At 43.3% G+C, this 25,991-nt stretch overlaps 1 protein-coding gene across 2 annotated transcripts; it reads left to right on the top strand.

Annotated features, from left to right (window-relative positions):
- The first annotated feature begins 391 nt into the window (after nucleotides 1-391).
- SC5D (sterol-C5-desaturase) lies at nucleotides 392-14,461 on the top strand. Of its 2 annotated transcripts, none has more exons than XM_032802361.2 (5): nucleotides 392-446; nucleotides 3,535-3,752; nucleotides 4,883-5,015; nucleotides 8,468-8,568; nucleotides 10,232-14,461. In XM_032802361.2, the coding sequence occupies exons 2-5, from the start codon at nucleotides 3,543-3,545 to the stop codon at nucleotides 10,679-10,681; spliced, it is 894 nt and encodes a 297-aa protein (XP_032658252.1). In that variant the 5' UTR covers nucleotides 392-446; nucleotides 3,535-3,542; the 3' UTR covers nucleotides 10,682-14,461. The 2 variants fall into 2 exon arrangements, with proteins under 2 accessions (XP_032658252.1, XP_032658251.1); XM_032802360.2 differs by lacking the exon at nucleotides 392-446 and adding an exon at nucleotides 881-1,280.
- Nucleotides 14,462-25,991: the final 11,530 nt, after the last annotated feature.

Here is a 25,991-nt window from a genome sequence, read left to right as displayed (position 1 = left end):
TCCTGACCCCTAGTTTGAGAACCTCTGTGCTAGATCATTACTGGTTTGGTTTGCTACACTCCCTGTCCGCATACCAGCCTTGTTTATCAGATGTTTAACACATTGCAAAATAACCTTCAGAGCCCACAAAACATTATGCCAGGTGAATAGTCATTAAAGACAATAACCAGAACCCTCCAACTGAACACCCCATAACTTTCTGTAGGAAAGAGTAGGGTGATGAGCTGCCAAAAATGCAGACCAAGTATGTTGCACAGGCCCAACCTTCATTGGTTTTTTAAGTGAAATGTATATCTAACCAGTTACGTGTTTAGGAGTGTTCAACTAACCTTTCTGAAGTTCAGAATATTTCCCAGATGACCAGAAGGTGTTTTCTTCTTCCCTCCTCCAGTCCACCTCTATTGTGTCTGTCTTGGGTTTTTTCTACAGCACAGTTGCATGGTAAGGTAAGTACTTCAAGTCCCCAGAATGGGTCTTGTTTTCACCAGACTGGCTTTTCTCTTCCTCTAGCTTAGAAATTCCAATTGTTATCAAATATTTCCAGGCATAAAGAGCTAATAAACTAGTTCTGGCCCTCAGGAGTAGTTTAATGCTAGACTCCCCTACCAAGGGAGGTTGTGCAATGCCCACCAATGGAAGTCTTTAAGTGGAAGTTAAACAAACATCTGTCATGGATGGTCTAGGTTTACTTGGTTCTGGGTTCAAGGGGCTAGACTTGAGGACATCTGGTGACCCCCCCAGTTCTGACCCTAATACTGCCTTACAATAGAAAACATACTGTCCTACTGCAATCTTCTAAGTGATCTCATTATTTGCTGCATCGCTGCAAGCCTGAGATGCAGCCCTGGGGGCAGTTTTACTAATCTAGTCCTTCCTCCAGGGGGCTCCCTGCTCTGCTAGCACCTTTTAAGCTGCATCAAGGTGCCAAGCTTCCCCCCACCCCTGTAACGCTTCTGAAAATAGCACGCAAGCCACCTGCGCCGCGAACGTGCATTCGAGTAGCAAGGCACGGGAAGCTGCAGAGCCCCCACGCGCTCATCACCCTCCTGGCCACGCCCCCGATCGCTCGCGGGGAGGGGCCGGCGCCCACCTATTGCGGGAGCGCGGCAGCCGCGCCGCCTGCGTCACGCCACTCGCCAGCTGGGCCGGGCTCCGACGCCTCATCAGGCTACCTCTAAGCTCCGCCTCCCGGGGGGGAGCCGAGGCGGCCACGCCCCCATCTCAGCCCGCGGGGGTCTCGCGCCAGGGCCGTGTGCGGGGAGAGGCTCAGCCTGGGGCAGGTAGGAGACTGCCGGAGGTGGGGGGCGGGGGAGGGGGTTAACAAGGGGACTGGGGGTGCAGGAGGTTGAAGGAGGGGGATGAAAGGGGAGTGAGTGGCAGGAGCTTGGGGATGATAACGGGGGTGCACGGTGGCGTAGCACTAACCCCCTCCCGTTCCTAGTCGGGACTATCCCAGCAGGGTGGGAGGTTGCATTCTGGCTGTGGCACATCACCCCACTGCATGCACATCAGTGACAGATAGGGGCAGAAACTGTCCTCACCCCTCTGTATAATGCTCCTCTTCCTATGTCCCTTGCCTTATTCTTTCCTCCAGGGCTGTATTATCGGTGCTCTGTCTGTTTTTAATGATCTCTGACTGGAACAATGTTACCTTCCCTCTTTTCCTTTGCAAATTGCACAGAGGAGACACTTCTAAGTATCTTTAGTCCAGCAAGAGGGAAAACTTGTCTACGTCACTGATTTGTCTTATGTGGCCTGGGTCACTCTTGAGAGAAATCAGCTAGAATCCATGAGACAGTAATCCCCCCCTTACACTAATGAAAGTTGTTCACACCTGTAGTGTCTCTGTATTGAACAGGTAACCTCTTAAGAGTACAGGGATCATGACCTGCCCCCCTGTTTTTATCTGTGCTATGAAATGAGTTGGTCTCAGTCCACTCTTGTTTAGATTGTAAACTCTCTTTGCAGCATGGACTGCTTTCTTGCTTGTTTTTGTAGAACATCTAGCATGGAGGTCCTGGGCAGTGAAACACCACTAAAAAATAATGCATTTTCTATTAGAGAAGATGAATGACGTATTTCTCCCACCTTATCTCCTCTAATATGCCTGGATAGACACAGCTACACATACTTTACCTATTTCTTATATAGCACTTTTAATCAGTAGATTAAAAAAATGCAGCTCTCCAGTAGATGCATCTTTCTTACAAGAGCTGGTCAAAAACTGAGTATTTTGTTTAAAAACAAATTCTGAAAATAAAGAAATGTAGGATCTAATTATAACAAATAGCCACCACAGCAGAGAAGCCATGGACTTGATAGGCCATGCCCACAGACCTCGCTTGAGATGTGGCCACTTCAGGTCATGGTTAAACTCATGGTGAGACACAGAACAATCAAATTTTTGCTAATAGGAAAGTTCATGGCATGCTTTTGGGGCTGGAACTCCAAAAAAGCTTATGGGTATTAAGTGTCTTTGAAATGAATTATTTATCATGGGAAGTTTATATGACTAGGGGACTAGTACAAATAGCCATCTTGCATGGAAAAACTGTTTAACTCGTTTACTAATATGATGCACCTTATAGTTTAAAGCCATTTAATGGCCCGCACTCCAGCACATTGCCAACATTTTGTTTTATCAAGTATGGTTTTGATGGCAGTAATTCTCAACCGGGGCACATGTACCCATGTCTTCCAGGGGGTACCTCAACTCACCTAGATATTTGCCTTCATTTTATAACAGGCTATGTAAAAAGCACTAGCAAAGACAGTACAAACTACAATTTCATACAGAGAAAATAAGCAATCTTTCAGGAAGTATGCTGTGACACTTTTGTCAGTAAGCAGTTTAAATGAGGTGAAACTTGATGTATGAAAGACAAATTAAGACTCCTGAAAGGGATACAGCAGTCTGGAAAAGTTGAGAACCACTGTTGTATAGCAACTGTAACAGGGGAGGACTGTGGGTTAAATGTTCAAAAATGCTTAAGGCACAAATCCTCCACGGGAAACTCCCAATTTCCACTCAAATCAGCCAGAGTTAAGTGCCTAAATACCTTGGATCTGGGTCTACAGGCTTATTTGCTACTGAAAATCAGTGAGACTCAGGCGGCTAAGCCACTTACTGCATTTCAGAATTTTAGCTCTTCACTACTTGTGGGGGGAAAAGAATAAGTCATAGCTAGAACAAACCTAGGGCTTTAGTCTTCACTGAGGCACATGGGTAACAGCTATGAAGCTTCCCCACCTAACTATACCTGTTCTGTGACTAGCAGTCACACGGGTTTTCTCACAAGTGTGGAATACACTTTGTTGGAAGTATACATCATGTATACAAGAACATAATGGACAATTTATAGTCCAACATATTACCATTTACAGCAGTGAAGTGAAATTGTTTGATCCAAGTACATGCGGATTACATGTATTTATCATGAATTTGGAACACCTAGAATTGTGGGGGTTGATGCCATTGACATGTAACTGTTTACATTGGATGCAGAGCATTAATGCACTCTTTATGTTGTATAGGTATAACAATGGATCTAGTCCTGAACTATGTAGATGACAACTTTTTCACACCATATGTGTATCCAACCACATGGCCCGAGGATGAGCCCTTTCGACAGATCATCAGTCTCCTTATTGTAACAAATCTTGGTGCACTTGTGCTTTATTTGCTGTTTGGAACTCTGAGCTACTACTTGGTTTTTGATCACTCTCTGAAGCAACACCCCCAGTTTCTAGAGGTGAGAAGAATTTCAGTTTTTCCTAGTCTAACAGCTTGACACTTATGTGGCAGATTGAACTTTACCTCTCAAATTTGGATTCAGTGATGAGTTAAGGTTAGATACGATTTCATAACGCTTCAGATATTTGGCTAGGGCTCTAAATATTTGTGATAATTATTAAGAGGATCCACATGGAATTTGACTTTTTTGTTTTTGGGGGGCAGATTTAAGTAAACTGCTTCTGTACTTGTAAAGATGGTAAAGGAACACTTTTAATTCTGCATAGTAAGCTTTCAAAGCTGTATTAAGTCAATTTGAAAAAGCAACACTTTGTTCAGAGTTACAAACAACCTCTTTCCCTGAGGTCTTCATAAGTAAGACTGTACTGTAATTAACCTTCAATATCCTTGAGAGGTAGGTATCACTATTTGAAAACTGGGGAAACTGAGGCAGAGTTCAAGTGGCCCAAGACTAAATAGTAAGTCAGTGAATAAACCAGAATGAGAACTCAGGTCTGGCAGTGCCTAATGTTTTAGGCAGCAGGTGATTGGAGGAAGTGAGCACATCAGATAAATCAAATACAAAGAAAGCACCCTCCAATTTCAAGGCTACATTACATTACGCAAACATGAAACTTCACCTTAAGAACAAAAGCAATAGTGGGTGGAAAGAGGACTCATAACCATTAACTTTAATTTGCCTCCATACAGGGGGACGGACTAGTTGACATGGGGAGGCCCTTCCAGCCCAGCATTTCTGAGGCCAACAGTAGTTCTGTCTAAAATTCACTGGCAGGGAGGCTTTGCATATTTAATTGTAGAGTGGAATAGCACTAGCAAGGGACAGAGTGCTACTTTCTTGATGAGCAACCTTGTGACTGCAAAGACAACTATTGGCAGGACTGTACTGGCAGTGGATAATGTCTCTCGACAGAGCATGGCAGGGGAAACTTGATTCATGAGACTTATTAGGAGGGTGGTGCTCTAGTGTTCACAAAAATTGGCTTAATTGGTGCACTGATATGGGGCAGAAGCAGGCATCAAGTTGGCAATGTCTGCTCTTCCTGTTCTGCAGAAAAGTCTCTGGTATTCTCATGAAGGTACCTATTTTCTGTTGAAAAATTAAAACCTGTCTGCTTTTATATTTAGAATCAGGTGCAGCGTGAGATAAAATATGCTCTGCAGTCACTTCCCTGGATCAGCATCCCCACAGTTGCACTCTTCTTTGCAGAGGTCAGAGGTTACAGCAGGCTTTATGACAACATTGAAGACTCTCCGTATGGTAGGGAAATTCATTACTTAAACTGAGCCCCTTAGGTCTGTCTGTGTGGAGTCTCAAGTCCATGACTAGGGCTCCTAGGCCCTACAATAATACTAGCTATTTCAATTAACACACTTAATTCTTCCCTCTCAGCTTCAGTCTGTATTCCAAGCGAAGAGGCAAGGAGGATTCATCTCCCACTAACTGCCCTTTCTCACTTCTCTTCCTCCACACAACCTGCTCCCTCCTCACCTTTTCTCTCTCCCCTTGTGTCCTGCCTTATTTCTTGTGTTCTCTTCCAGTGAGAACATGCTGTAGTGCTAAAAATACTTGGTAAATTGACAAGCTGCCTAACTGGTTGCTTAACTGGTTTAGTATCAAGTCTCCATTAAGCTTACACCCCAGTGTCTTCCAAAGTGGAGCTGAATTGTTTTGTTGAAGCGATATACAATGGGATGTTTTCTCTGTCAAGCTGCTATAAAATCGTCAAACTAGCAATTCCCTCATGGCAAAGAACTTAAACAAAACCAGGTATCTAGGGGCATGGCAACTGAGTTTCAGGGCTCTCACTAGTGCTCTAAAAATAGCTGGTATTTGATGGATATTTCAGCTTGGGCTCTCAAGCCGTTCTTCACCCCACTTGCCTTCAAGGCTGCAGAGCCATAGATTGATCCAGTACTGCACCACCACCTGGGCTTGGAGGCTTGTTCCCAGATGCAGTGTGCATGTGCCCTAGGAGGTTTATGCTTGTATTTTGGGAGACATGAGGTATTCACCTACCTCACTCCCTGTTGCACATGCTTGTAAAGACTATTAAACTATGCAACAGATCACATAAAGATTAACCTTGGAGCCCTTCAGCATGTAGCAAATTACACAGCTGTCCAATGTTGTGAGGAAGTTATAGAAGTGTTTCTCTTGGTACCCATATCACATACAGCTATTACTTCACCCTGCATTTGCAACTGGCAAAACAGATTTCCTCAGCCATTTGAGCAAGGTGCTGGCTGGACAGGATATGAGCTGGAGTCTTCTAGCCATTGAATGGCTACAGCAGCAGTGCAAATTTCCCTTCCAATAGCAACCTGTCCCTATATCTCAATCCCTCAGCCATCCCTAGGGATCACAGGGAGAGTCTGACTCCATACTGATACATTCCTTGGTCTCATTGCTGAGAGCCCACAAAGAGGGGCTAATTACTAGCAAAATAGGAACTAAAGCAAAACCACCTCCATTTTTTTCCAGCAGCCATGAAATTGTCATATTCCTTCAGTAGTACACTTGGGTGGATTTGAACTGCCAGCCTGGAGAGGAAAAGGGCTCTGTACTATTATCAGTCCCCAAGCCAGCCTATCCTTGGCACATGAATCCTGAGAGCAGCTCTGTGCAAGCAGCAGAGCCTCTGACCTTAGTGGGGTTTGCAGACACAATGAGCTCCAGGCAGGTCTGGGGCCTTAATCTCAATACAACTGAACAATGGGGAGAAGACAGTCCTGGAGTCTCTTAAATGTTGTTGTTCACCATAAGTGCAAACAATTTGGCTTGGACTCAGTGTATTATGACAGTGGGCAAACTAGTTTCCCCCCTTGGTCCTCCCCTGCCTTTAAGTCAGGGTATGTCTGTACCACAAAGGTGACTGTAGCAGAAGGAAACCTATCCAGGCTACCTCTAATCTTGGTGGTGCTGCTGCCACATGCTCACTACCACTCTTGTCCACATGGGCTTAGGTGCAGGCTAGCTTCTCCAGTGCAAGCCGGCCAGGAACCCTGAGTATGTACTCAAGTCGCTGGGGTCCATGACAACTGCATCTTTACTGCCATTGTGTCCCATGCTAGCTAGATTACAGCTGGCATGGGTATGCCTAGCCACACTGCAATCACACCTCCACTTGCAGTGTAGACAGCTTCCTGCAGAGGGAATTGGATCCTGACCATTCCTGTGTAACTACTTCGACTTCAGTGCAGTTACTCCTGACACCACAGTAAATGAGAGGTCCTTGGTGTCTACCCCTTCTTCAAACCTCACCTGGAGAGCAGCTTGCCTTTTTTCCACATGTAGACCTAAGTCTGGCACAAACAGTGGTGGCTAAGCATGTGCTGGGTATACTACTTACTCCCACTTGGATATCCAAGAGCTAAAATTGAAGGACCTGTCTCTATTGTTAGTGAAGCTGATAACATTAATGTTTTATGCCATCCAAGAGGCAACTCAGTTGTGCTCTCTAGTGGCTCATGCCATCTGTATTTCTTTAAATACATTCATTTACAAAAACCCTGCCTGAAATTAAATTCCTAATGTTTAACTACTTTCTGAATGCTGTATAAGGGCCTAATCAAGACTTACCACCCACACATACAACATGCTATACAGCTTTAATTTACCACCTTGAAGTGAGATTCCAGGTGGAGAGAACACTTGGGTGGATGCAGCTCCTCGTGCCTTTCTGCACAATTGGAAGCTTTCAGGACAGCCTGCAATTAACATTTTTGTCAGAGCTCACTTTTACAAAACTATTCATGCAGTCCATTCCCCCCACAGGAAACTGTTTGTTTTAAATAAACATTCGCCTGCAAAACTGCAAACCAAACAGTGCAGCACCAGGAATTGACCCTTCTGTTACTGCAGTGCCTGCGGTCCTGGTCTATGACCAGGACCCCACCATGCTGGGTGCCATACAAATACATAACAGATGGCCTCTGTCCCAAAAAGCTTATAACCTAAATATGAGATGGGGGGGCAGTATACAGACAACACAAGAGAGTGCACAAAAGTTTATGCTCAAATTTGTTAGGTGCCACAAGTGTTCCTGTTTTTCTTTTTCTGTATATAAAAGACTTCTGCATTGGCCAGGTGACCAATACAAAATGTAAACAACCAACCAAGTAAATAGTTAGTTTCAGTTTGAAGGTGTTAGTGGTAATAAGGGCATTTGTTTATCATAAAATCAAACAACTTGGGTCCTAGATAACTTCAGTATCTCTGGCTGCATTTATCTAGTCTGTACCTTTTTCCAAAGTGAAAACAAAACAGTCTTGTGTTTCCTGGCTTCACATGTTTTGGAAAAAACACTTACGTTTATATACTCTGGTGCATGTGAAAGTAACTATCTACTTGACAGTTTCCTTTAGAGTACTAATGTATTTTTTTAGGAGGATGGAGTTAAGATCAGCTCACTTCATTGATGAAAGACTGTACTGAAAGCTTCTCCATTTGGTTCAGTTCAGCATTTTAGAGCCTAAAAGCAATCGGAACTCTTCACTAGCAAGAATCACTACACTAATACAATGGAAATCCTGTTTGGCTGAGCTTCGTTCTTATAACCTAATGACTTAGCCTCAGGATATAGAAAGAAATACTGCAAAAAGATTGTTACATGTTCCTTGTGTCGTCTTAGACTTATTTTTCACCATCTTGACACTTGCCTAATTGTCTATAATATCTTAATTGTAAGTGAAGTCTCTTATTTTTCCTAGGATGGCTTGGTGTAATCCTTAGCATGCTCTCTTTCCTTTTCTTCACCGACATGTGCATTTACTGGATTCACAGATTCCTCCATCATAAACTTGTATACAAGGTAGGAGTAGTGATAAATAGATATAAAGCATACTAGACTTCAAACAACTTTATATAACCACTCATCCAGGATGTGATTGACCCTTTTCTAAAGGTGGGGCAGTTGGCAGGAAGGTGTGAGTAAAATACTTTTCTTTGTCTGTCCTTAGAAAGGACAGACAGATTGTCTGGCTTGCCATATTTTAATGGCAGTTTAGCAAGACTGATTTAAAATGTAATGGGACTTAACAGGGTGTTTGTGGGCTTTATTCTATAAATACTAAGATCTAAGAGGTGTAATGCAGAACTTGCTGCCCAGAGGGAGGCAGGTCAAGTGGCTTTAACCCACCTTTGTGCCTACCTGACCCTGGGCTCCTCTGGGAGTAGGATCCATGTGGGTGTGTCTGGCATGGCAGCTTCCCCAGGCTACCCTCTCTTGTGGCAATGCTGCTTAGAATATCTGTGCTGCAGCTCTGCTTTAAAGGGCCCTGTCCCTGTGCTACCCCTTATGCTGGGCTTTGCAAAGGGAGTTTTCAGAGGGCAGCATTCTGAATGTTAGCCACAGTTCCTGGGCTGGAGGAATCCTCCCTAGGCTCTACCAGCTCCCTGATTTGGAGCATGGAAAGGGATGAGGTCTTTCTCCCCACCATGTAGCTTGGTTCCACACCTTATAGTTAAATATGTTGATGAAAGACCCTGTCACTATGTCAGAAGTTTTTAGGCCTCAGTTCATCAAAGAATTTGCATGTGAGTAATCCCATGGGGTTAACTGTGGCTGCTTTCATGTTTAATTCCTTCTAGCCCAATGGTGGTAAAATGTAAGTGAGCATTTTAGGTTTCAGCTCAGGAGCTCTAGTGTTCAAACCCAGTTCAGAGAATTCTCCCTGTGGACTAGGATACGTCACATCCCTTTTCTGCCTCAGTTTCCCTGTTGGCAAAATGAGGATTTAAGCCACAGAACTAGTTACCGGGTCTTGTAAAAGACTTGGGATGCACCCCACTGAAGTGGAATCTTTCCGCTGATAGTTGCTTTCAGATCAGGCCCTAAGAGCATAATATGCCAGATTCAAATAAAAATATATTCTTATTGGATTCTAGCATAAGATAAAGGTTTATTTCTCATGGCGCTGGCGGTGGTATCATTAGTTAACCTGACACATTAACACTGTGGCAATCTCAAAATCTGGGTCAAATTCTATGTGAAATGTACTCTTTAATCTGACACTGTTCTTTGCATACAATAGTGATTTAAATATAGCAGTTGGAGAGGGGCAAATAAGCCATTTGGACTTGCTTCCAGAGGCTGATTGTTTGAGAGGGGAGGGCATATGTCTACACCGCACGCACTAAAAGTAGCAATGTCTGCAGCAGCTCTTGCAAGCTGCCCAGTCCCCTGGGTACAGACTCAGGCAGCTAGCCCAAGCGGCCACCATGGCCACAGTGCTGTGTTTTTAGCATGCAAGCTCAAGCAGAGCTTGTATGTGTCTGGCTACCATTGTACCCTGTGTGTCAGTTTACAGGTTGAGAGGGACAAGGAAGAAATTGAGCTACAGTAAAATGCAGTTATGCAGACATTTCCTAGTCATATGGTAGGCTATGTGGACCTAGGAGGTGCCAGATTGAAGCCCCATTTGTTTTTGGCTTCATCAAAATGTAGGTGCTAACTTTGTTCTGTTCTTCTATAGCGTCTCCACAAGCCCCATCACCGCTGGAAGGTTGCTACACCGTTTGCAAGTCACGCCTTCCACCCCGTGGATGGCTTCCTGCAGAGTATTCCCTATCACATCTATCCTTTCCTCTTTCCTTTGCACAAGGTGACCTACTTGGGTCTCTACATTGCTGTCAATGTCTGGACAATCTCTATCCACGATGGTGATTACCGCGTGCCAGATTTCTTGAAACACATTATCAATGGCTCTGCCCATCACACTGATCATCACTTGTATTTTGATTACAACTATGGTCAATATTTTACGCTCTGGGATAAAATTGGCGGCTCCTACAAAAGCCCCTCATCCTTTGAAGGGAAAGGACCACATGATTATTTGAAAAAGCTAAAGAGTGGAGAATTGGCCAGTATTAAAAATGACAACCATGCAGATGTGGTGAGCAGAGACAGTCCAAAGAATAAATAGGTTGTAAAAAGGCCCTGACTTCCCTTCTCCATTTTTTTTTAAAAGGGAAAAACCTGCTTAAAAGAGAACCCTTCCCCTATTAAATCATTCTTGGGATGAAAGCATTTTAGGTGCCTAGGGTGGTTATGATGGCATGATGCAGTTAAGGACTACAGTACAGTCCCATAATGGGGACTGTGTATGGTGAGAGTAAAAAGCATAAGACTTATGTAAGGTCTAATGTTGATGCAACAATGAGAATTTTCTGAAGCACGACATATAAATGTCAGTGAACTGAAATTGGGAGTGCCTTTTCTAGCTTAATGCATTAGAGCCTAAGTTAGCATTTAAACTCTACTGTAATGGCATTAATAAGACCTTTCTGCTATACTCCAAAAGCCTTCCCCTGAAAGTAGTATTGTTCCAGATAGTAAGTTCTTGTATGGGAACTTTGCTAATTCCTTGAGGATGCTCTAGGTGGCGCTATACAGCAAGTTGAGTGTTGCTGCAATATTGGTTCAGTGTACTTAAAAGGAACGTTTGAATAAAGGAAGACACTTGAGGAAATAGAAATGAATGCTTTGCATGTGGAATGTGTGACAGTACATTGTTCTGCATATACATACCTGTAGCTTAATAAAAGATGGCATGCACATTTTCCAAAAACTAACTTGTCCAGCTACCTTTAAAAGGTTAGCTTAGCATTAAAATAGAAACTCTCCAAATCAAAACTGAGCTGCTAATCTTGTTCTGGTAGAAACTCTGTATTTTAAAATAGGAAGATAGACCAGACCTATTTTTCAATAAAATCTTACTTTATTTTTATGAATAGTGTAAATGAAGTGTTTGAATGGACCTATTAATGCTATTTCATTTTTCTAGTCAACTAGACATACCTTTCTTTTTTCCAGCTGCCCAAATCTGTATCGCCTTATACATGGGCCTCATGAGTTTGAAAGCATGAGCTCCCATTTCTGATATCTCTCATGGTTCAATTGAATATCTTTCAACAACATGACGACAGCATAAGGTTTTTGCATGTTGTGTATTTTTTAGGACTGATAGATAGCACTTGCTACAAATTAAGTAAAAGTAATTGTATTCTGTATTCAGTTTTCCCAATCAAACCATGCAAAATGACATTGCACAAAGTGTAGGAACTTACAGACAGGTATACTTCCAGGAAGCAGTCAGTATTTTACAAATGGTCATTTCTCTAGCTTTAGATTTATAGCATCAGGAATTCTGTCCTTGAGAGAATATTCAATCTAAATTTTTGTAGAATCTTTTGACAAATGTATTTAAAATTGCTGTGGAAATCAGCTGGCAGGTAAAAATCCTACAGTATTACTGTACATTTTGAAGGAGGGAAAACTCTTGAATTGTGGCCACTGTTTTCAGAGGTTGGGGAAATACTTAAAGGTTGCTGTTAGCTTTCCTAAAATGGTGTGAAGTGAATGTTACCACTTGCCTTATTGGCTTTCTGTTTGCTGTTTGATTTGACTTTTTCTCTCCTAGCATTTAACAGTATTACTTTAGAAGACTGAGCAAAATTATTTTTATCATGCAGATGTGCACTGCACTACATAACACAGCTTTGATTAGAAGTGTTGTATGTAAAAGTATTCTGAAGACAGTATAAGGAACAATTGTATTTTGCAGGAGTCTGACATTTTAAATGTATGTTGGTTGATTTATCTTACCTAAGCTATGGAAACTAGTTTTTACAAACTGCTTACAAGAAATTAAAGCTTGACTGCTTATAATAAAGTTGACCTAGCATTAGAAAATTACCCAACAGCAGGAGAGAGATGAAGAGTGCAGGGGGAGTTCCCCCCACTTCAGGAAGTAAGGATCCCCCTGGTATCATAGCAATGTAACTTTTAACTTGTATGGCAGTAAGAGTTCCCTTATGCTTTACCTGTAGTGCAGTAGGTTCAATGGGAAGGTAGAACCGACCTTTACGGGCAAAAAAGCTGTGTAGTTGCCTTTTAGGAAAACTAAAACTTGCAGTCCTGGCTTCCCCCTTGCATAATAAGAGCTGTAGAAGAGAACCTTAGCTGCTGTGTCCTGCCCACTAAGCAGCCTCACGCCTTCCTGGAGGTTCAGTTGAAAATGGAACAGAGCAACCACTGGTTAGAATTTTCAGCCCTCAGAGGCTGTCTCCACTTCCCCAGGCCATCCCCAGCAAGATGACCTGCTCTGTACTGCCATGATCTTGAATCCCTTCCCTATCTGGGGGAGGTGCATACTAGGTTCTGATTTCTGCTGCTCTGAGATAGAAAAATAGCAAAGTGGCTGTGCCCTGGAGTTCTTATCCAGGCAGTTTCAGTGGGGCTTCAGAAGCCTGGTGCTTGCTCAGCAGAACTCTGGCAGGCCTGTTCAGGGGTGGGTGGCAGGCATGCCCCAAAGCTGTTCTTCCTAGTGCTGTCACTCAACTTCTGAACACTTGGTTCCTGGGAGAATTGAGGAGCATGTGAGATTTGGTTTGAAATGCATTAAACACTGCTCCTGTGGAGCCTTATTCTGCTCTTGTGTGCCCAACTCTCTGTAATACACCTAGGAGCTGACAGTGGGTGTTGTAAGATAGATGGAGATCAGTAGACAGAAGGGGGGCTTAGAAAGTAGTTTTTTAAAAGTAAACTCTAGGTATGATCATGAACCTTCTCCTTGCCTCCCCTGCCCCATGGTCCACTTACAGAATAAGTTCACAGTTCCTACTGTGGTATGTTCTGTTGGTGTTCAGAAAGCACTTCTAGAATACAGACAATATCTAAGTTCCCACCCCCACCAGAAACCAAGTGTCTTAAAGGAGAACAAAAATGCATCTAGGGCTTGGTTTTTCAGGGATGCTGATGAGCTGCAGCACCCACGGACTTCCAGGGACTGATTTTCAGCTGCTCTGTTCATAAATCGGTTAGTGAAAATGCTAATACACAGTGCCAATTAGTAGTGGCACTTAGAACAGTTAATCCCTAGAATAAATGGATGATCAAAGTAGAGAAAAGGCTTCATTGCTTAGGAGAAGGCTTTTTGGACAGTGAGAGCTTGTTCACGAAATGCTAGGCACTGTTAGTTATTGTGCCATAACTAGTATAGTCTCTAAACTAAATATGCCAAACATCTAAACAGCAGTAGGTGAGGAGGGTAGCAGGCATGTAAGTTGAGATGGTAAGAGCAGCTCTGAGTGGAGAGAGGTGTTCCTCTCCATGCAATTTACGTTAACAGCAAGGAAAGGCGTTCCCAACCTCTTTAGGCAACACCACCCTATTCGCTGGACTAAGACTTCATTTGACTCCTTCCTTCCAGGATGTGTTGCAGGTGTCCAAGCTGCACAGGGAGTTGAAGCGCATGCGATTTGACTAAGGGAAAGACATCTGGAACTCAAGCCTTATATTAAAGCAGAGGATACCAGCTGGTAGGAACCTCCCAATCCGTATTGTAGTGTTCAAGTTCAGTCTTGGCAAGGCAGGTACAGGCTTGGTTTCAAACGTCTGAACAAAGCAAACTCCTGCCTGCTGGTCCCTCCCAGTGGGTTAAGGAAAGTGAGATGCATGCACAGAAGTTTTCAAACACTGTCTCTGGTTCATATTGTAAACAAGTAGAGAGGTTTGCATAGACATGTACCCTTCCTGAAACTGGAGCCAAGGAGCAGAGAGGCAGAGGATCCATAGTATGTTGTGTAAATAACAAGAAGTCACTGTATGAAGATTGTATTGAAAGGAATTGTTGCAGACCAGCAGGTTGGTCTTCAATGGTAATGTTTTCTGAGTCAGTAATAAAATCTGCATTTTAAATGAACTAAATGTGCAATGGTTTTGTTTCTTGCTTTGCAAGATCTCTACAGCCAAATAAAAACTGAGGAGAAACTGCCTCTGCAAGAGATGTGTGAACAGAGTAAGTAGTAAATACCCGTTTCCAGGTGATGCATTATTTTTGCTTCAGTTCTGTGACACTGACAGAGTTGAACAAGTACAGCCTTTCTGCTTGTCAGAACAAAAAGGATGGGTGCTTTCTTTAAGGTCCCCTTCCAGGTGCATATTAGAGCACCTGTCCAGTAGGTGGTAAGCTCACATGCTGGCTGTGGCTACTCTTTGGTAAAGGACATTGTGAGTCAGTAAAGCACCATTGCACACCAGTGGTGCTTTAATAATCAGACCTGAGAATAAAGAGAGGAAGTTGAAGAGGCTGTTGAGCTCCTCAGTGGCTAGATACTAATAAGTAAAAGCAAGAGCACACCCCCAATGGATCAGTGGTGTGACAACATTCAAGTTAGAAGGCATTACTGATTCCTCGCTCTGCCTACAAATTACAACACAAGGTGTAGAAGATCAGGAATGACAGCCATGCAGTCTAGTGGCCTTTCACAAAAAGCTAAGACACCTAGTGCTTGAAAGAGGCTAGACTGATGCGTCTGGAGACTGCAGCTCTCTTTATCCAAACATGGGGAACTGTGTGGGTAATGGCAGCCAGCCCTGTACATACTGAGTGGCAGATCTCATTGCAAGAGACAAGGATGCTTTTTCCATTGTCTTAGTCTCCGATGGCCCATTGTCAGCTGGTCTTTCAGAGCCCAAACAAAGCATCTAAACTAATTCATTTATCCTATCACCAGTCATCTGAATCAACCACTACCTTTAAACACGGAGGGCCAGATTCTGTAATGTATGGAGGCACCTGAAGAGGCAGACATGACGTAAGATTTTCAATAATGCCTATGCAGGCTAAGTCCCATTCCCATTGAAATCAATGGGACTTAGGCACCAAACCTGCTTAGGGGCTTAGGAAAACCCTAGGAGGCATCCATGTGCATCTTGAGGCACATGAAAATCTGGCAACCCCCTGCCAAATTTTGAAAACCCACATCCCTCTGGTGGGAGTGCAGTTTGCACATAAGTCAAGTAGTTAGCAGTATTGCAGTTTGCACCTGCAGCTCATTGCTGCCCTTAAAAAAACATAACCATTACCAAAATGGTGGTAAGCTAGTCATGCTTGCAGTGACAGTCCAGTCTCATTAAGGCACAAATCAATCATGCAGAGGCATTGAAGACCATCTCACATGAATTATTTACCAAGCCCAAAAATAATTCTGTTACAATTTGAAACACATAAGGGATAAAAACATAGCTGAAAAAACCTGTATGTGAGGCACTACGATTAGCCTGTGTTTCTGGCACCCCCAACCTCATGGGTGGACACTTTGCTGCTCAGGGTGTAATCTGAATGCACAGCTAGAGCTCCTGCTGGTGCAGTGCGTCAAAAAGAGGGGGCTAGTGATGGCCCTCACAGGGGCAGGAAGGCTGTGCATGTGAACCCACTTTAGTTTAGCAGTCTCAATGATAGTCCTTTCCTTAAAGGCCCTTCACAACTCCACCCCTCTGTCTGCCTTCTCATAGTTTAGTATATTGTCCTTTCTCCTCTGGCTAGTCTCCCACTTCTTGCACAGGCATCTTTGTGCCAGATGGTCTTGTGCATGGATTTCCTTAAGCTAATTTTCAAGACTGCTTCCCTGTCCTCCTCCACACCCTACCTACTGATGCCTGCAGAAATTACCTGCTGACTGTGGCAAGTGATAATACAAATGAGTATTCCTGTTGACTCCTGTATAGTCATTTTTATAGAGACAGACCAAGTGATTTATAACATGATAGTTGTACGCAGAACTAGTCTCTACAACCTCGTCTTCTTATCTCTGGTATTCCCCCCTCCTCCTCCCCAGTTATATCTGATTAAAATAGCCTATCACCTCTTTGAGGCAGGGGCCATCTTTTATTCTGCTTGCATAGGACCTAGCATGATGGGCCTCCAAGAGTGATTGGATCCTCTGGACACCTTTATATATAAAGGAATAAGGCAGCTACCAGCATCCCACTTTATGCAAGGGCACAAGGCTACCCTAACAGGTGCATGCAAGGGTAACCAGCCATGGCACAGTAAATCATCAGATGTCTTGTTAACATTTTCCTTTTAGGACTTGTAATGTGACCGAGCTTTCCTGGCTACACAGAAACAAGGGAGACATACTGATGCCAGGCCTCAGACTGATGAACTCAACTCAGTTGACCTTTTGGCTCTGAATTAGAATTAAACAGTAGTACAATACTGGCTGGACTAGCCCTATTTTGGCTGAACAGGTTTAATAGGAGGAGGATTATTATTTGCATGTTGGAGTGACTAAAACTTCCTCATGTTAGGTGCTGTACCTACATGTAAGAGGAGACTGCTAATGCCCTGAAAATCCTATAATTGACACAGGGTAGGTGAAAAGATGTATAATGATCCCCATTTTACAGATGGGAAACTGATGCACAGAGCAATTCAGTGACTTAGCCAAAGTCACACTGAGAGGTTGTAGCAGAGCTGGAAATTGGACCCACCTCTCAAGTCCTAGGTGAGTGCTTTGAGCACAAGCCCTTCCTTCCTATTTGTATGGCCATGAGCTAAACAAAGCCCTGCAGGATCTACTCTTCTCAATACATATATATAGCCTCCATTCATGTTAAAGTGAGAACCATGTACGGGGCACAGAAGAAATCATAAATGATCTGGGAAAAGGGATAAACAGTGAGGTGGCAAAATTTGCAGATGATACTAAAAACTACTCAAGATAGTTAAGTCAAGTCCCAAGCAGATTGCAAAGAGCTACAGAAGGATCTCTCAAAACTGGGTGACTGGGCAACACAATGGCAGATGAAATTCAATTCAATGCTGATAAATGCAAAGTAATGCACATTAGAAAGCATAATCCCAACTATACATATAGAATGAGGGGAGTCTAAATTAGCTGTTACCACTCAAGAAAGAGATCTTGGAGTCATTGTGGATAGTTCTATGAAAACATCCACTCAATGTGCAGGAGCAGTCAAAAAAGCAAACAGAATGTTGGGAATCATTAAGAAAGGGATAGATAATAAGACAGAAAACATCATATTGCCTCTATATAAATCCAGGGTGCACCCACATCTTGAATACTGTGTGCAGATGTAGTCGCCCCATCTCAAAAAAGATATATTGGACTGGGGAAAAGTTCAGAAAAGGGCAACAAAAATCATTAGGGGGTATGGAACAGATTAAGAACATTGGGACTTTTCAATATGGAAAAAAGACAACTAAAGGGGAATATGATAGAAAATTGTAACTGGAGATAATAAATAAGGAAGTGTTATTTACTCCTCATAACACAAGAACTAGGGGTCACCAAATGAAATGAATAGGCAGCAGGTTTAAAACAAAAGGAAGTATTTCTTCACACAATGCACAGCCAACCTGTGGAACTCTTTGCCAGAGGATGTTGTGAAGGTTAAGACTATAACAGGGTTCAAAAAAGAATTAGATATATTCATGAATGCTATTTCCATCAATGGCTATTAGCCAGGATGGGTAGGGATGGTGTCCCTAGCCTGTTTACCAGAAGCTGGGAATCGGCGACAGGGGATGGATCACTTGATGATTACCTGGTCTGTTCATTCCCTCTGGGGCACCTGGCAATGGCCACTGTCAGAGACAGGATACTGGGCTGGATGGACCTTTGGTCTGATCCAGTCTGGCCATTCTGATGTTCTAGGGTAGAACAAACAAAAAATTGAAACAAGGCTACCAAAAATTCACCAAAGCCGAAGGCCAACTCAAGAACCAAATTACCAAAAAAATAAATAGAAGATCCTGCTATGCAAACCCCTTCAGCACCTGCCTCAGAGCAATGACTGAAGCTCTGTAGCCTTCTGCCTCTTCAGTGGCAGCTCTCAGTCAAGGATAACTGATAACTGTACATTAATTAGCTAATTAGCAATCCACTAAGTCAGTGGTACTCGACCTTTTCCATAGCGGGACTCTGCTCACCTTGGGATCTCCCTCCTCTTATCTAGCTGGCACTTCCCTCCCCACAAATGAGATTGGAATGGCAGTGTGGTTATGACACCCTGGCACCTGTTTGTGACACAAACATACACCAAGTTCGCACCCCTTGAGTTAAGTGATCTACCTAGGGAAGCATTCATCCAATTCTCCAAACGACTCCAGTGGCCAGTGTCAGCACTGGCAGGCACCAAGGAATGAACGGGCCACAGGGACTGAACTACCTCATGTCTAGAGGTGAAGCACATCAGTGCGGTGAAAGCTGGCGCCACTGCTGCTGTGCAGAATCAGGCTCTAGAGCTATCAACCGCTATTGTCTGGCTCCAGCCAAATCCACAGCCCTCCCGGCTCCCTAAACTCATCTGCAGCACTTTGACACTATGGGATGCTATATAAAACCCTTAGAGAGTGCTGGTCTCTTTTCTGTCTCTTCTCATACGATCACTGTTGTCTGTAGCAAGAGCCTTCTCCTTTGACATACCTACTGTCTGAAGCTATATCCCTGTATTTCTCTGGCTAACTGATTTCAGACCTTGTCTGAAAACATCTCTTCTCCCTTGCCTCTGCACCATTATTCCACTCTGCTATGCCTAATATTTAATGCTATCGTTTTGCTGTTTAATTCAGAGTGGGACAGGGGTTGCATGAACATTTGCCATACAAAATCCTGTTCTGTATTTTCTTGCATTGACTTGGCTTTTGCAATTTCTCTGGCTGGGTTTATTTAAACTGAGCAGCTACCAAGCAAGGACTGTAGATGGTGCCAGCCAGTTTACTTGTGCTCCATTAGTAACCAAAGTCAACAGATGAACATGGCATATAGATTTGTGAGCAGCATGTCTCTATGTTGCATTGGATTCAAGGGGGAGCTCCCAAGTACAGACAGGCAGGTGGGAGCAACGTAGAAGGCTGTTAAACCGCAAAAGAATAGCCTCCACACTTGGCTTCCAAACCTAACTGGGCCGCTGGAAAGACACGTAACCAAGAAAACTGCTCCTCTTCCTGCTTTTTCTTTCTCTGCCAAATGGAGACTAAGGGAGAATTTTTGCTCTGCCAAAGAACTGACACCAAAAGAGAACAAATGCAAAAAAACCAGGCAGAAAAGATGCTGGGGAGACAAGTATGTCTCTGCTGAAAGATTCAGGGGAGCACGCAAACAGGACTATTTGCTCAGTGCATACACTGGTATTGTTTGCTCAGTCTACCGTTGTGATCATGGATCGAAAGGGAGGTGACACTATTAATTTTAAAATGGAGGGTGCACTAAAGTATTTGTGTAACCCAGGTCGGTACTTAAATTAAATGGTTCTCACTGTTGTTATTATTTCTCTGACAGTGCCTAGAAGACCCACATGAAATTGTACAATAATTAGGAAAATACCAAGCACATAGTAGGAGATGGTGCCTGTCCTGAAAGCTTATAGTCTAAATAAATAAGATAGACAAAAGGAGGGGATGTAGAAGCACAGAGAGCAAGGAAATGACTTGCCCAAGGTTACACAACAGCCCAGCGACAAAACTGGGAACAAAAGCCAGACCACAACTCCCAGTTCAGTGCTCTAACCCCTGGGCCACACTGCTTGATAGAGAATTTTTTTTTCATTTCATTCTGAGTTGAACTACATCATATTCCAAAGTAACGCGATGAAATTCTCTGGCTGGTGTTATACAGAGGGATACACTAGATGATGTAAAGGTCCCTGCTGGAATAAAAGAAAGTAAAATCTATGAAGAAATGAACATCCCTTGGAGGCAAAGTGTCCATACCAAAACACCTGCCTGGTTTCTTGTTAACTCATCCCTCCGTCTCCTCGGCAGCCCATTGAGCTGTCAATCAGCACTCCCAGGCTCCCCTTCAACCACCTGGCAGGCTAGTGAGGAACTAGGACCAGGCTCGCTGCCAGGGAGCTGGGAGCCCTGGAAAACTCAGCAGCTGTGCAATGAAATTGACGTAGTTCCCACTGAATAGCAGTTATGAAACTGACCAGACTGTTGTTAACTTAACTGCTAGGTGGAGTGTATTTTCTTTCCAAAACACAGTGTTATGGGATTAGAGTTCTGTGAACATTTTTGAGTTTTTGGCTTTTCGTTTTCGATTTGGGACAAAAAATATTTCCACAAACTCAAAAATCTTCTTGGAACTTAAATTCGGTTTCTCAGCCAGCTGTAATTAGACACGCTCAGACGCCACGAATTCTCAGATACCCACTTTGCATCTCTTCTTCTTGGTCAAGCAGCTGAAACCTGACTAACTCCAAACCCAGAGGTGCTCGGAGGCAACCATGTCACGCTATAATCGTGGCCCCCAACAGAAAGCATGGACTACAAAAACAGTGGCCTACAACTGCACATGGGATTAAGCTGATGGTTGTCCAGCGCTTTGAAGATTCATAGCACTATATACATGCTAAGTATTATGTTTCCCCTAATTCCACAGTGGCAGAATTCATTGTCTCCCCACTGCCCCGCCCCAAATACAAAACATTAAAATTATTAAGTGGAAGGGATACCCTGAAAGTAGGCCATAGAGCTTTAACTAGAAAAATGTGAAAAAGGCCAATGCATCAATCACATTAATTTTTAAGATTATACTGTATATCCAGAGCTCCACAGGCTACAGTTCCCTTCCTGTTTTATAATTAAACATACTTCTTTAAAGCACTGGATTTTGCTGATGCCGAGGCTTATATGTCATGACTTTAGGGAATTACAAGTCACGGTTTTTTCTTTATCCTGTTATACTCCAGATCCTAGGGGTTTGCTCTCTTCTCCAGAACACTGGTTTATTTTGCTGTGCTAATTCCTACATGCTCTCAGACCACGTCCTTTTCACAAGCTGCATATTAACTGGTGCTTAGAACAGACTGGAGGTTGATTTAGAAAACAATAATGGCTTTGGGCTCAGCTTCAAACTCCCTTTATGTCTTACCTCTCTCCCGCCCTGAGGAGCAGTATTTAAAATACTGCTATACTATACAATAAAGGATGCCCTCTTTCCAATTCAAAGTGCATTTGAGGAGTTCCAACACAGCCAAAAAAGGGAGGGGGACCCCAGAAAATAGCTCTAGGGGTTGGAGGGAGATTTAGGGTGATCTTTGAAAGAATGGAGGCATTTGATGGTAAAAGAAAGCTGGAGTTTTTCTGCACTCTAGGGCATGAATGTGTATAATTAGGGTATACACGTGTAAACTGTTAAGTAACTGTATTTTAAGTACCCCATCATTGCTAGGGGCCTACCAAATTCACGGCCATGAAAAATGTGTCATGGACCATGAAAGCTGGTCCTTTGTGTGCTTTTACCCTGTGCTATACAGATTTCACGTGGGAGACCAGAGTTTCACAAATTGGGGGTCTTCAGCCAATAGGGAGTTGCAGGGGCGTCATAAGTTTATTTTAGAGGCGTCCTGGCATTGCCACTCTTACTTCTGTGCTGGGCAGCCAGAGAGTGGTGGCTGTAGGCTGGGTGCCCAGCTCTGAAGGCAGCATCCCACCAGCAGGAGCGTAGAAGTCAGTGTAGCAGTATTGCAATCCCTCCTACAACAATCTCGTGTCCCCCACCGCCCACTCCTTTTTGGATCAGGACCCCTACAATTACACTACCTTGAAATTTCAAATTTAAATAGCTGAAATCATGAAATTTATGATTTTTTAAATCCTATGACTGAAATTAATCAAAACGACCGCGAATTTGGTAGGGTCTAGTCATCGCACTCGCTTCAACATACATGGGCTAACAAACAATCTACCACTTTTTCAGCAGCCAACTTGATCCAAAGCCCATTGAAATAATTGGAAATCTCCACTTATCCTGGCCGATGTTGGATGAGTCCTTACTGCATGGCAGGCAAAACATAGACATACGGTTGCTCAAGCCCATGAGGATACACAGGTTATAGCAGATTATAAACTGAATGAAACAACAAAGTGATGTAACAAAGGCAAATGGCATTCTGGGGCGTGTCAGTAAGAGTGTCGCATGTACTGATCCTGTTCTGCCCAGTGCTGGTGGAGGCCTCAGCTGGAGTACTGTGTCCGGTTTTGGGCACCATACTTAAAAGACGTTGTGAACAAACTGGAGGAACTCCAGAGGAGAGCAATACAAATGAGGAGCGGTTTAGGAAATATGACATAGGAGAGATTTGAAAGAATTGGGCATGTTTAGTCTAGAGAAGAGAAGGCTGAATGGGGACCTGATAACAGTCTTCAAATATATGAAAGGTTGTCATAAAGAGGATAGCGATCAATTATTCTCCATGTTCACCGTGGGCAGAACAAGAAGTTAATCAGCTTAGTCTGCAGCAAGGGCAATTTAGGTTAGATACTAGGAAAAACTTTCTTATCTATAAGGATAGTTAAACACTGGAAACAGGTAACCGAGGGAGGCTGTGGAATCCCCATCAGTTGGAGGTTTTAAAGAACAGGGTAGACAAACTTCTGTCAGGGATCGTCTGGGTGCACTTGATCCTGCCTCAGCACAGGGGAATGGGCTAGGTTACCTTTTGACGTTCCTTCCAGTCCTACGTTTCTGTGTTTCTATGATTCCCATGCCCTTCAGGGATCCTTACTAAAAGGGGAATTACAGTATCTGAACCTCAGGGACATGATTATCATCTGTATTATAGTAACTCATAGGAGCCTGAGTCATGGACCGGAACCCCAGCGTACTAGGTCCTGTACAAACTCAGATGATGGTGCTCATGGCTATTTGGAGGGTCATGGTGGGATGAATAGTACAATTGTAGTAACATCTTCATGCCAGGTCTAACACCAGCAGACTTCACATGGAAAAGATTTCTACCCTGACTCATTCCAAGCGAATCAGCTCAGGAAGCAAAATCTCCTCCTATCAATGGCTCCTACCTGTAAGAAAGACTTCTAATACCTTGAAGGCAATGCAGACACATATGGCTGGCTGGTGCTGTCGTTAGAACAGAAATTACGCTACAACAGATACACAGCGGTGTAAAAACAATCATGCCGTCACACGCTGACCAACACAGGAGATGTATGTCCTGGAGGGACACCACCCATCAAATCTTCAGTTATGACACACAACTGCCCTGTATCTCATACTGATTCCCATCTTCTAATTACACTGACTCTAATAGAAGGACTTTCCAGACAAACCAGCATCGTCACCAAAGGGACAGCCCATAGCTAGTGGCATTGGCATTTTTTCTGAAAGCCCCGGCAAGGCCAAACTAAGCTGGATTTTAATAGTTTCTCTATAAAATAGTTTTGAAGGATTAGATGGAATGGGGGAGGCAGAGTTTTTCAAAACCAAGTTACTGGTACAAACCTGGCCCCCTTTTTCTCATTGCCACCCTGATAGCTATTTAGTCACCAGTGTGAAATGAACCGGTTGCTCCTCCAGAATTATCCAGCAGAACAATGGTGGGTGAGCGGGTACAATCCAGACTAGTGTGGGGGACAGTGTCACTCCTGCAACCTTGAGTGCCTGACAATGCCTTGCTGTAGTAACTCCCACCTGGGCTGCTCACAAACAACCTTCCAGCATGCAAGCCACACTCCGCGTGTAACTGCAGCCTGCCAGCTACACCCTGGCTCTCACCAGCCTGGGTTATACTGCAGGGTGACCCCAACACACCCCCAATCCTGGATTTCCCCCAGCAATGTATGTCCTGTACTGCCCAACCCTCTGCTGGACAGTACAAATATATTAAGTCCATTATTCATTTAAGGGAATAATATGCCAATCTATTACCTTAAAGAGTTATCCAGACACTTCATTTTAAACACACCGGATTAGCTAAAACAATAAAACAAGCTGATTAACTACAAAGAAAGAGATTTTAAGTGAGTACAAGTAATGAGGCATAATGGTCAGAAACGGTTACAAGAAAAATAATGATAAAACACTTACTGGTATCCACTTAAGAAACAACTTTAGCTGCAAAGCAAACTTTCTCACCACATGCTCCAGAATATTATTGACCACAATTTCAGGTCAGGACACCCCCACCCCAAGTCAATTGTTTTCCTTTGTCTTCTTAGATGCAATGCCAGAGACAGACCAGGGCAGTGTAGGGGTGCCTTGTGGTGTTTGTCCCTCTTATTTATAGTTTCAGTCCCCTTCTTGAAAAACATTTCCAGCTGAGAACCAGGAGTCAAATTGTCTATGAGGAAGGATGTTCCCTGCTAGGTTTTTTTCACCCACCTATTTGAACTTCCTTTGTTTTCCCTTCCTGCTTGATGACTCTGTTTACTGCTTAAATAACAATTAAGACAAGCACAGATTGCTTTGTTTAGGACAGACCTGTTTGCCAACTTCTGCTGGGGGAGGGGCTGGGGAGGTTGCAATATTTGTTAGTAACGTCATACAGGGAAATCATATAATTACCCATACAATGTTGCCACATGTATTTTATCAGGACAATATGGACCAGAAATTTATGAGTTTTCAAATGGTACTTTACAAGACATGCTTTGTACAAAAATTATTACAATGGTCTGTAGTGTGTGAACACAGGGGGTATAGTCTGTCACCGTAGGGTATAAATACAGGAGTGTATTACATCACAACCCTTTTGACTGGAACTCAGGCACAGAGAGATGAAAGGACTTGCCCAAGGTCACACAGGAAGGCTGTAGTGAACTGAAGCCACATCTCCAGAATCTCAGCCCAGCACCTGAGCCATTGGACCATCCTCCCTCCTGGAGGAATCACGGAGACTCTTCTAACAGACAGAACCACCAGCTCCACAGGGAGGAATACTATCAGGGCAGAGTGGGGGAAGTTTGCCCTGTCACTGCCCATAGCGCATCTGTTCTGTGGCTTAACAGAGGATTTAGGTCTTCAAGTGTAATCAATCCAGCACCTTCCACGAGCACCAAATTATCTTTTAAAATTATGATTATGGGATATGGTTGCAATTTGTGTAACTGTATATTAACTTACATATTTAAATATGTAAATAGTCAGTTTAATTGCCATGCAATTGAGTTCAAATGACATGAGCAATAACAGTGATGAATTTATTAAATTTGGCAAAAATTGCAAGTTACCAGCAAGATAATTAGTTGTCACTTGTTTACCATTCTGACACTAAGTGGTGTTTAAGCTTATCTTTCATTAGCTTCTTCGAGATGCTGGTTAAAATGAATGTCTATTAAGTACTTAATATGTTCTCTTAATGTCCGAGTGAAAATCTCATTATGCATAATGTTATGGAGATTCAAGTCACTCGTGTGGCCCTGAGATTAATCATGCTCACGTGTTTGCGAATTCTCTTTCATCAGTCCTGATATGCCAATTCAGAATCGCAAAGCACATCCCACAAATATGGTAGCACATAAATAATAGCACTTAGCACATGGACATTTCACTCATCTATTTCAAAGAGCTTTACAAAGGTGGGTAAAGAAAGATTATTCTCCCCAGTTTACAGATGGAGAAACAGAGCACAAAGACACTAAGTCTCAAGTTTTCGAAAGTGGCTTGTAATGTGCGACTTTA

The sequence above is a fragment of the Chelonoidis abingdonii genome, chromosome 18 (genome assembly GCF_003597395.2).
Source record: "Chelonoidis abingdonii isolate Lonesome George chromosome 18, CheloAbing_2.0, whole genome shotgun sequence".
Lineage (NCBI taxonomy): Eukaryota > Metazoa > Chordata > Testudines > Testudinidae > Chelonoidis > Chelonoidis abingdonii.
The sequence above is the reverse complement of the archived record's forward strand: the minus strand, read 5'-3'. Positions and strand labels throughout refer to the sequence as shown.